The sequence below is a fragment of the Vicia villosa genome, unplaced genomic scaffold, assembly GCF_029867415.1.
Source record: "Vicia villosa cultivar HV-30 ecotype Madison, WI unplaced genomic scaffold, Vvil1.0 ctg.000794F_1_1, whole genome shotgun sequence".
In the NCBI taxonomy this organism is placed as follows: Eukaryota; Viridiplantae; Streptophyta; class Magnoliopsida; order Fabales; family Fabaceae; genus Vicia; species Vicia villosa.
In genome coordinates this window covers 732394-743244 of record NW_026705351.1, presented here as the reverse complement: position 1 = coordinate 743244, position 10851 = coordinate 732394, and the positions used below count along the sequence as shown (strand labels likewise).

The 10851-nt window shown below is 35.4% G+C and overlaps 1 protein-coding gene and 1 non-coding gene across 2 annotated transcripts; one reads left to right on the top strand and one right to left on the bottom strand.

Annotated features, from left to right (window-relative positions):
- Positions 1 to 4156: 4156 nt before the first annotated feature.
- Positions 4157 to 6879, bottom strand: LOC131631258 (WUSCHEL-related homeobox 13-like). The gene is made up of 3 exons (XM_058902055.1): positions 6574 to 6879; positions 5114 to 5644; positions 4157 to 4480 (listed from the first exon to the last, which is right to left on the bottom strand). Exons 1-3 carry the CDS (start codon positions 6752 to 6754, stop codon positions 4395 to 4397), a joined length of 798 nt encoding a protein of 265 aa, XP_058758038.1. The 5' UTR covers positions 6755 to 6879; the 3' UTR covers positions 4157 to 4394.
- Positions 4932 to 5003, top strand: TRNAG-UCC (transfer RNA glycine (anticodon UCC)). The gene has a single exon. It is a non-coding gene; the product is annotated as a tRNA-Gly (tRNA).
- Positions 6880 to 10851: the final 3972 nt, after the last annotated feature.

The following is a 10851-nucleotide window of genomic DNA, read 5'->3' as shown; positions in this document are numbered from 1 at the left end:
GAGAAAATGTACGTATGACACCACCATTTTAATACATGTGTATTCTCTTTCGTTTTCAAATATCTTTCAGTATTATTGCATTTCATTTACTTCTTGCCATTTACATTTCTGTATTTTTACTTTCATGTCATTTACTTTTGAAGTATTTAACATTCCTGCATTTTAAGATTCTTTACGCTTTAACAATACTTTCGTTTCATATGTTATTTCACTTATCCTTTCACTGAAATTATACTTACGTATAACCAAGTGATTGTCAAGATTACTCGTTTCATTCGAAACAATTCTTATTAACGAAGACGAATCATGACTATGGTTCAAATGACCATTGATAACAATCTTTTTGACTATGTGTCCTAGGATCAATCTAGTCGATCCTGCGAGTAACCAAATCATATTTATTATAGTTTGGAAGACTAGCGGTTGTTTACCGGAAATCACCGTAAACACAGGTCCAATAGCAACACCATCAGTGTTACATTTGTACCAATTCATGAATGAAGAGTGTCAAACTACCTCCTGATTAGATATGAGGACATTCACTTTGGCCTTTAAATTGAGCTGGAGTTGATGAGCAACATGCAAGATGTCACCTAAAGCACCAACACACCATTCATCCCTCCAAAAGTTGGTCCTAAAACTTATCCCAACAACCCACCTTGAGTTAGAGATGATGGTTTGGAAATGAGGTTTTATGCCACTCCAAATTGAAGAGAAGATGTTATGTTTAATGTAGAATCCATTCCTCTAAATCTTGGATATTAAAAAGCCAACCCACTGACAGTTTGAATACATCAAGTCCCAACCCATTTTTTAAGTTTGTAGCAACATTAAGCGACACAAGGGATCTGAGGCCAAGCCCACCATTAGCAGTCGGAGTGTAGACAATTTTTCAAGAAACTATCGCCAACTTTTTATGATGCATATCACCAATCCAAGCAAAATTCCTTAGGTGTTTTCCAAGTATTTAAGTAAGCTAATCGGCCAAGAATAAGGGGTGGTTTAGTATATGAGCATATTATGAATTATACTTTTGAATAATTAGATTCTATCTACAAAAGACAATAGTGAAGCATTCCATTAGTCAAGCTTTTGGTGGATCCTGTCAACAACCAGCTGGAAGGGGGTAGCCTTTAGCCTACCTTTAAAAATTGGAACATCCAGCCAGGTGAAAGGCAAGGAAATGAGACTATGTTAAGACCAAATGTGGATACCATATTGGAAAGTCTGGTATGGGAAATGGAACCTCCAAAAACTATTATTTTTTAGGATTGATATATCGGCCTGAAATTTGAGCATACTTCAGGAAGAAGTCAAATAAAGCTTCAAGATTGGACAAGGCTCCCATGAAGAAAATCATAACAACGTCCGCATAGAGGACATGCGAATGAATTTGAGTATTTCTAGTACATTTAATCAACTTGAGCTTGTTATATTCCATAAACATTAAGATGCCTATACTTTAAACCTCCTCAGCAAGACAGAAAAAGAGAAGAGACAAGGCGTCTCTACCCATTTAAACCGTGAAAAGAAACCCTACTAATTTCTATTAATGGTGATATATAATGTTCTGTCCTGGAATCAGAATTGGATGTAATTGATGATTTAAGGATCTTGAACCAGTGGTTTTTATCTTTGATATGGCGGTCCGGGGATGGACCTGCAAGGTTAGCGCTCCAACTCCCAAGTTAGTTAAAGATGTTAGATGAGTATAGTGAAATGTACCTTACTTTCCTTATGAACTGATTTTTATACCTTAAGTCAAGTAGAATGGATTTGAATGGATGTGGGCCTCAACTGATTTGGGTCATTAACCAGCTCATAACAATTTCCCCGAATGCTTAGTCGATCAGTTAAGCGAGTCGGGGAAGCCTTTAACAATTTTGATCGGCCTCCAAGAATATGACCTGCCATGAAATGGAAACGGAACGCTTGGTGTGAGTGTAAAAGTAGTGGGGACAAACACATTAAATACCCTTCTGTCGCTGAGACGTTTCGCATTTTCCCCTAGCACATAACCTTATGTGTGCAGACTAGGAAATAATTCCCCTACTTGTGGTGGCATGAGTGTAAAAGTAGTGGGGACAAGCACAATAAATACCTTATTGTCGCTGAGACGTTTCGCATTTTTACCCTAGCACATAACCCTAGGTGTGCAGACTAGGAAATAATTCCCCTACTTGTGGTACTTGAGTGTTTCTGGATTTACATTATGCTTGATGGGACAAATATCCTACCACCATTGGATCTTTCCCTTGCCTTTGATTTGATCCGTCAATTTTTGGATAACTTCTTTGTAAAAGGTTAGTTTTTTCTTCAAAAATTTTTTTCGTCTTCCCGCTGCTCTTCATTTTGTTCCACTTTATGGGTTTGGTCATCGACACTCTTGCTCCAGCCTCTGAGCTTTCTCGTTACAGCTACACCATTGTCATTGGTTCATTAATACTCACGGTAGATCAAAGGAATCAGCCAAGGAGGGTGCCCCTCAGTGCGCTAAGGGGAGTCCCTGCCTCTTGCGGGGAATGGGTTACTTCATTTAATATCCATAGATGAAATCGCATTTTTACTCCAGACCCATTGCACCTAATCTATTTGATTTTTTTTATAATGCAGATACAAGATTAGCACTTTGATGGCAAAAACAATCATTAAAGTTGATTATTGGGTGGACCCAAAATATTTAGAAACACCTTCTTCCTGCATACAGGAAGCTAAAGTGGCACCAGCTTCTTTCAAGGTGGGGTCCCCTTCTGAGCGGGCTATCTCAGTGATCCTTAACGACAAGCGGGTGTGCGATGAGTTTGAGGGTGTGCTTTACTCCTTTCTACGAGTGCATTTTCCAGCAGTTAGGCATTCGACTTCATTTAACTTTCTTTGAGAAGAAATTATTAGACCATCTTCGTATCCTTCCCCCAAGCTTCATTCGTGTGCTTGGGGCTTCGTGAGGGCTTTTTACTATTGGTATGAATATCAGGGAGACATAGATTCGGCCTCCCTTAACCTCTTCTTCCACCTTTTTTTAGGTTAACCCTGTCTCACAAGGAGACGACGAGTATGGACTTGTTTTATTTATATCACGTAAAAAATAAAGTTTGTCATGTTTACATGGAGAAATGGAAGTATTTCAAGACGAAATATGTCTTAGCTACTCCCATTTTCCCTCTTACTCACGATGAGTTATGCATTGCCCTAATTGCTTAATATCTTAATAATATGATTAGTCTTCAAATTAGGGGTGTTCAAAATCGAATCAACCCAATAGAAACCGCAAACCGAACCAAACCAAATCGAAATCGCAAAAAACTGCATTTAGTTCGAATGTGTTTGGGTCATCTTTTAACAAAATTGCACGGTTCGGTTCTGTTTGCATTTTGTATTTTACAAATCAAACCAAACCAAACCGAATCAAACCACATTATGTTAGAACCTAAATTTCACTTAACTCACATTCAACTCAAACCTAAACCTATTATACCTTAGCCTTATGATTACAAATAGTTTTCTCATTCTTGCACTTATGGTTTCAGTTTTAGTCTTCTCAAATCTCTCCTAGCATTATCGCGCCTTCTTTGCAATATATATCATGTCTCTTCTTCTCTAATCTCTACTCTCTTATATTCTTTCTTTTTCACCTTCTCATTTTTATGCAAATGTTCCCTCTTTCAATTTCATTTTTATCGCACATCTTCTTCTTTAATCTCTCCTCTCTTATGTTCTTTCTTTTTCATCTTCACTAATCTCTCATCTCTTCTATTTTTTATTTTATTATTATATTTTTGATATTGTTTTATGTTATTATTTTATGTTTATTATTCTACTTTTATCTAATCTAATTTTACATATTAAATGGGAAATTGTTGTTCAAATATGATGAGCTTTGTTGTTATTTGATAGTGTATGAATGACTAAATACAAAATTATGTTGTCATCTGTATGTGTATGTATGGCTCAATAAAATATTTGTAAAAAATTGAACCAATCAAACCGCATTGATTTAGTTTGATTTTTTTCTAAAAACCAATCAACCAAACCGCACGACGAACACCCAAACTTCAAACTATACAAAAACTCAGTCATGTTAAGTTCTAAATTTCTTAATAGTGATATTTTATAAACTAAATTAATGGATTATTATTATTATGCCTTACATAATTCCTTCTAAAACTGGAAAATATATTGCAGAAAGAAAATAGTGAAAGTGAGCAAATCAAGAAACAAGCTCCAAAATATGAAGTTAATAACATTTATATGCCATTCTCTGGAAATATTTCCAGTAACTATCCTAAGAGGTGGCTATATTAATAGTTTTGATTGACTCAACTTGATTTCACACCAACATAAACCCAAGCAAAACACTCCAAGTTATTCACAACTAGTCACAATTGATCCAAATATCAACCTGCCAAATTATAGTCTTCTGATTGCTGATATAAATTGTAGCTCCCAGACACTTCCATTTTTCCAGCTAGATAATCATTCCCTGAAAAATCAAAGGAAAAAATGATCGCAATACCAGTTTTCCTTGTCAACAACACAAAGTTACTATATGGCGAGTACCTATTATCATTGACATGTCAAGTTTCTTGCGCATGTCTTGGTAGAACTAATTTAAGAATTCGCCAAAGAATTTCGACTAGAGTTTTCGAAGGTTCATTTAACTAAAATCTGTAATCTACAAGATCAGTTTGGGCTTATATATTTTAGCTTAACAACTAGTATAAACACTTGTGAGACTATTTGAAAAAGCTTGAGAAAACAGCTTCTGACATGCTAATAAACTGTTTTCAGATCATTTCTGTAATCACCAAGACTGTTTTACTATACATTTAGCTTATACATAAGCACTTATGTGATAAGCGCTTATGCTATAATCGCTTAATGAAACTGTTCATCCAAACACAGCTCTAGTAAAAATTAAATATATATAGCAGGCGTTTGTAGTCCAACGGTCAGGATAATTGCCTTCCAAGCAATAGACCCGGGTTCGACTCCCGGCAAACGCATGTGCCAATTTTTGTTTTGATCATGTCCATGTAGCCGACACCATTAGTGAAATAATATTCTTATACTATGTAAGATATACCAAAAAAGCTCATAAAAAGATGTTACATACTTGAGTTTGATAGCACTTCATCATAAAGAGATGCACCGGCACCGTTCAAATTTCTTGAAGATCTTATGTTACCATCCGATTGAAACATTGAATATGTTTTGTTAGAATCGGAATTCAAGTACTGCAATTCAGAGCCTTTTTCAGGGTTCTGGAAGCACAAATTTTCATCTCCTGCAGCAACATTTTGATGAGACTGAAATTCCTCTGGTTTTGTCTTCTTATCTTTGGAATCAACCTCCGTCTCTACCTCTGATTCCGTGTTACTAGTTCCCCCGTTTTGCATCTTTCTTTTCGATCTAGCACGCCTATTTTGGAACCAATTATACACATTTGTTTCAGATATTTGACCATGCTGGCTTAGTTCAGTAGCAATTTCCTTGATCTTTTCTTTGCTCGGAGTTCCATTTCCCTGATCGAATATACGTTCGAGAATCTGGAGCTGATCCTGTGTAGGTGTCCACCTCTGTCTCGATGTGATCTTGTGACCAGATGCCATCAACGGATCACAGTATATATTTCCCAGCCTAACCCCTGATGGAACAAAAATTTAGCATTTCGTCAGAGAAGCTGGATCTTAATAACAATGTCAAAGCAATATGTAGAAGCCAAAGCAATATGTAGTTAAAAAAATCAACTTCTATGGTTATGTATGTTGCACAAGATAGAAGCCAAAAAATCAACAAGGTTTGATTTTCTACGTGTATGTTTGGTATCGCGGGGAGCAATGTAGTGTAGGAACAATGTAGTCAAACACGAGATTTTAAGTAGGATTAGTCGGCTAGTGAAAGATCCTAAAACTCGGATGTAAGATCCTACGGTACCAAAGGGAAAAAGAGTAATTTCATACATATATACACACACATGTACAAAAACATGGAAAATCATAATACAGGCCCAAAAAATGACCCAACATGTTTTTTTTACGATTTTGCTTCAGAAAGCTCGATCTTGACCACGCCGGTAAGAACTTACTATGCAAAACAAACATACATTATGCCACCTCAGCATTAGGTATTTTACATTTTTTTGGTCAAAAATTATTCTTTATGACTGCAAAAATGTTCAAATTTGAAATTCAATGTCCTTATTAAGAAAAATTAAACATTGCAGATATTTTGCAGAGTCACACTATCATATTCCCTTAAATGAAATATCCACATATTCCTTCTCTATTTTAGAAGTGTTTGTACCAATTTACCCTTCCATAAATAGATTAGTTTTCTGTACCACTCAACATTAAACATGATGCAGACAAATCAAACTGTCAGAAAAGAACATTGTGGAATTTGCAGAAAACATAAATCACACAGCAAAATAACAAAAAATCACTATGTAATTACAGTGATTCCAAACATGCCCTAAACTTTTTATCTAACTTTAGGTTAAATGCTAAAATTAAACAGAAAAAGTAATAATTCTGAAATTCGAAAAAGCGATTCTGAAGCAAATTATTGATATACCTGCAAGATCTTGTTGAGCAGAGAGAGTTTTATGCATCTCAACAAGCTGTTCACAAATGGTAGCATAAACAGCAATTTGTTTCCGGAGAGTTTCCAGTTGTTCATCAGTCATGACTTTGACATACATGGCATCGACATTCCCGTTCTGAACTTGTTTCTGCCATTCCATCATGTTCACCATAGCATAGATACTCGATCAGAGAGAAAGAGGAGAAAGAAAGAGAAGAGAGAGTGTGACAGAAAAGTCAGCAAAGGTTTAGAAATAGTGAGAAAGAGACAAAAGAGAGAAACATTATTATTCAAGAAAATGGTTTGTCCTCTTTATGCGGTGACAACGGCCCAAGACCAAAAGTCGGCAATAGATTACATTTATCATTATTACTGCTAAATTATTATAATATTTGTCTGATTTATATTATTATTATTAGAGATTAATTATTATACAATTGTATAAATTATTCTTCCATTTAATTAAAAGATGTCAAAGGACAATATTCACATTAGAAAATGCACTAATAATCGGCATTGAATCAGATTTAACTCAAAGATTTCTCAAATTCCTAATGTTAAAATATTCAAAAGTACACATAATTTCATGCATTCGAGTTTGAAAGGAGGTGCAACTTCAATCTTAGCTGAAAAAATTCTCAAGAATATTCCTAAATTATCCATAAATATACCACAATAATTTAGTATTTCAGGATTTTCTCTTGAAATTCAATTAATGTTGCACTTAATCTAATTCGGACTAGCAAAACATCAATTAACTTGCATGATTCTATGTGCGAGAGGAGGTCGACATTTTATGTCAAAAATAATTGTGAACTCGTGAATTGAAGAATACAAGTGTTCCTTAAAAGAAGTAGATATCATATAGATTAATTGTTTAACATGAAGAATATCTCTATCAAACACAATTTTACCCTTTTGAAACCTAATGTCATTTTGTGCTTGCTAAGTTTTCCAAAGAATTACCATGATGAGAGTCATGATTAAACTCTGAATTTGAGAGCACAAAATTCTACCAGCAAGTTTGAATAAATTTTCATATTCTATCAATGTTCATGCCAAACAATCGCTTCATCCAGTGCCATAAAAGTAAGGTATACATGCATCTAAGAAATAAGTGGTCTATAGCTTCCACATAATAATCTGAAGTTCCTTGTGGATTATCCCTTTATATTAGCTGCATTTTGTAAAACAACAACATGTTGAAGTGTTTAAGATTTACCTAGCTTGCTTAAGTTGTATGGATGGAGGTGCAGAGGAGACACATGCTGGACACGATGTCCCAGCATGTTGCTCATGCGCATCAGAACTTTGTTGTTGCATTTTGGAAGCTTCTCTAATTAAATATTTTTATTGTTATTAATTTAACAATATGATTAAGTGATTTATTTGATGACAGTTGAAAGAATATTTATTCAGATTTAAATGGAGATTTAAATTTGAATTTAAATTGAAACAAATTATATCTTGTTGGAGAGATTCAATGAACAAATAACATCCAACAGATTCTGAACTATTTTTGAACGAAATCAAATCAATATCCATAAAGAAAAACCCAGAACCATTATGTTATATAAGGACTTCAAACCTACATTGGAATTCAAGCATTCACATTGAAGATCTTAGAGTGTTAGGTTTATAAGAGGCTTTGTTATTATTTTATGTACACCAATATGCTTTAGTAACTTGGCATAGTATGTTTGTCTAATTGAGTTTTAAGATTCAACATCACTCATAATTGTGATTGAAGTTGATCACTAGGGTTTATTGATTGAAAAATCCAAACACTTGGGTTAGTGTTTGAGAGAAAGTGAGAGAGGTTCTCATATTTAGAGGGAGATCTAAATAGAAATTCGTTGGGTAGTGTTAGGAAAAGGAATAAGACATCATAGGGTTTGTGTTGCTTGTAAGACTAAATTTACTAAGCTACTAATAGTGAATTTCCTTTCTTGGATTGGAAGCCAACTCTCCATACATAGGTGCAGGTTGCATCTGTCATACCCCAAATTTGTCCTACCTTTTCAATTTTATCTGGCTTAGGCTTATGCAATTCATAGTCTCATGTACATACCTCCCATTAGGTCATTAACATAACTCATGCATTCATTAATCAATAATTCGACATTGGAATCAAGGATTTTGAAGGGTTAGGGTTTCATTGGTACTTTGAGACTTCTTATCTTCAAGGTGTTTATATCAATCAAGTTGGAGCCGAGGTTTCTAAGGCCTTTTCAGTTGAAGTTATAAAACCGGGATTTATTTCCCATGATTGAGTTTGGTCTTATAATCATCATGGTCTGCTTCTCAACACTTGAGCTATTAATGACTCGATCACGCATTTCACGCTTAGTCCTCTTTTGCTACTCATGGAACCGGGCTTTTGAATCAATATCTCAACGTGTGGCGATGATTATGGCGTTAAGTCTTATGTGATGCCCGCTTGGGATATAAGTCATCTTGGTTCAACTATGGTTTGATTGAATTTCTCAATAAAGAGTGTAGAAGAAGTATTGCAAAAGTGAAGGTTGACTTTTATTGACCAATTCACCTCGACTTCTTCATTGGAATTTGACCATTACTACATCAATATTCAGGAATTCATTCGCATAGGTGTAAGAAAGGTTACATGTTATTGAATTAAAATTCAAGTGCAAAAGAAAAGAGGGAAACTACCATTCAAAATTGGTTTGAATCGCTTGAATTTCAAAAGGAAGTTATCGTACAAAAGGAGATATTCCATTACAAATTCCTACACAATCATTACAACATCAAGAAACACTACACAAAAATACACATGAGCCTATTGTTTCTAAAGCTTCTTCGCCTTCATCTATCATCATGTCAAGCAGTACAACCAATGCAACGGGTCCTCCTTCTGAATGCATGATCCAAAGACATCTTGATGCACATCAAGAGAAACCGGGTCTTGCACAAGAACACCTGAACTGGCAGCCCTGAATAAAACAGACATAACCCACATTGAATTCAAGTGTAAGTTTCAGCTAGTGCACAAAAAAAAGGACCATAACTAAAAACACAGGGTAACTTCAAAGAGGAAAGCGAATCTCAGCATAATGGAATTTCGGAGAATAAAAAGAACTTTAACCAACTCCAATTGTTAGTTCATAACCTCCTAACAACAACTAACAGAAAATTGAGAAGGGATTGAGAGCAAAAGAGTGTAACAGAACTTTAGCGGCATAGCGGAAACGGGAAGACACGCAACAGAAAGTCCTAGCAGAATTCGGGAGGAGAAACAGCTCACAACAGAACAGACCCACAGTAGAACAGCCCGGTCCAAGTCTATTAGCAAGCTGCGATCCGCGTCCAACTCGCATTGGCCCATACCATACCTGCAGCCTGCAATACAAAGGGAAAGTTCAGTTCGAAAACAGTCCCTGCAATAGTCAGGATACACCTACACTAAGCCAGTTTCAAAAATATGCCGCTAATACACTCTCATACCATACAGCCTTGCATACATTTACATAAATCTCACCATTGATTCGTAACTAATTTTCAAAACTCATTACCACCTAAAATCCTCTCAATCCTAGCCCTTAATTCTCTAACCGTTTCACTACAAAAACAGTTCAAACCAATGTCCAACTCAACATAAAACTATCCCTAAACTTACCAACTTTCTCTAACCCTCCTAACTAGTTTCAAAACAGAACTAACAACCTGTCACATAACCTCCTAACAGAATCCAACTGTCCAAACAGAATTTATAACTAACTTCTAACAGCTCAAAACCTCATAACAGATTCAGTTACAAACCAATTCAACCCTCCACATAACTAACTTTCCAACCAATTCCTAACAACCTAACATTCAGTTAATTGAATCCTAACCATCCTAACAGAAAATGTAACAGAAAAATCAGAAAAAAACTAACCTTGAGAACCGATTTTCTTCATCTCTATGTAAGGGAGATCTTCTTCATTCTTCAGGTTCTACACGTCCATTCTCCATAACAGACTTACTTCACCCATTTTCACCATCTTCATCTTCCATCATCCTTCGAATCTTCTTCTCCCTCCATCACCGATTTTCATTCTTCACTCATCACCATCACACTTTCATCAACCTCTACATTCACTTCAAACCTGAAAATTATCTCTTCAATCATTCACATAACAGAAAAAGGAAAATCGAGAGATAACAGGACTGAGAAAAGGGAAAATTGGTAACAGAAGGAGGTAACAGAAAGAATCAGTTGGGACTCACCTCAGAAGAAACGTAACCAACTTCGATTATCTTCATCAA

Coding starts and splice junctions, on each gene's coding strand:
- LOC131631258 (XM_058902055.1), bottom strand. CDS start 6,754: ATGGTGAACATGATGGAATGGCAGAAACAAGTTCAGAACGGGAATGTC. Junction 5,645..6,573: donor TGCTCAACAAGATCTTGCAG/GTATATCAATAA, acceptor TTGTTCCATCAG/GGGTTAGGCTGGGAAATATA. Junction 4,481..5,113: donor TGAAGTGCTATCAAACTCAA/GTATGTAACATC, acceptor TTGATTTTTCAG/GGAATGATTATCTAGCTGGA.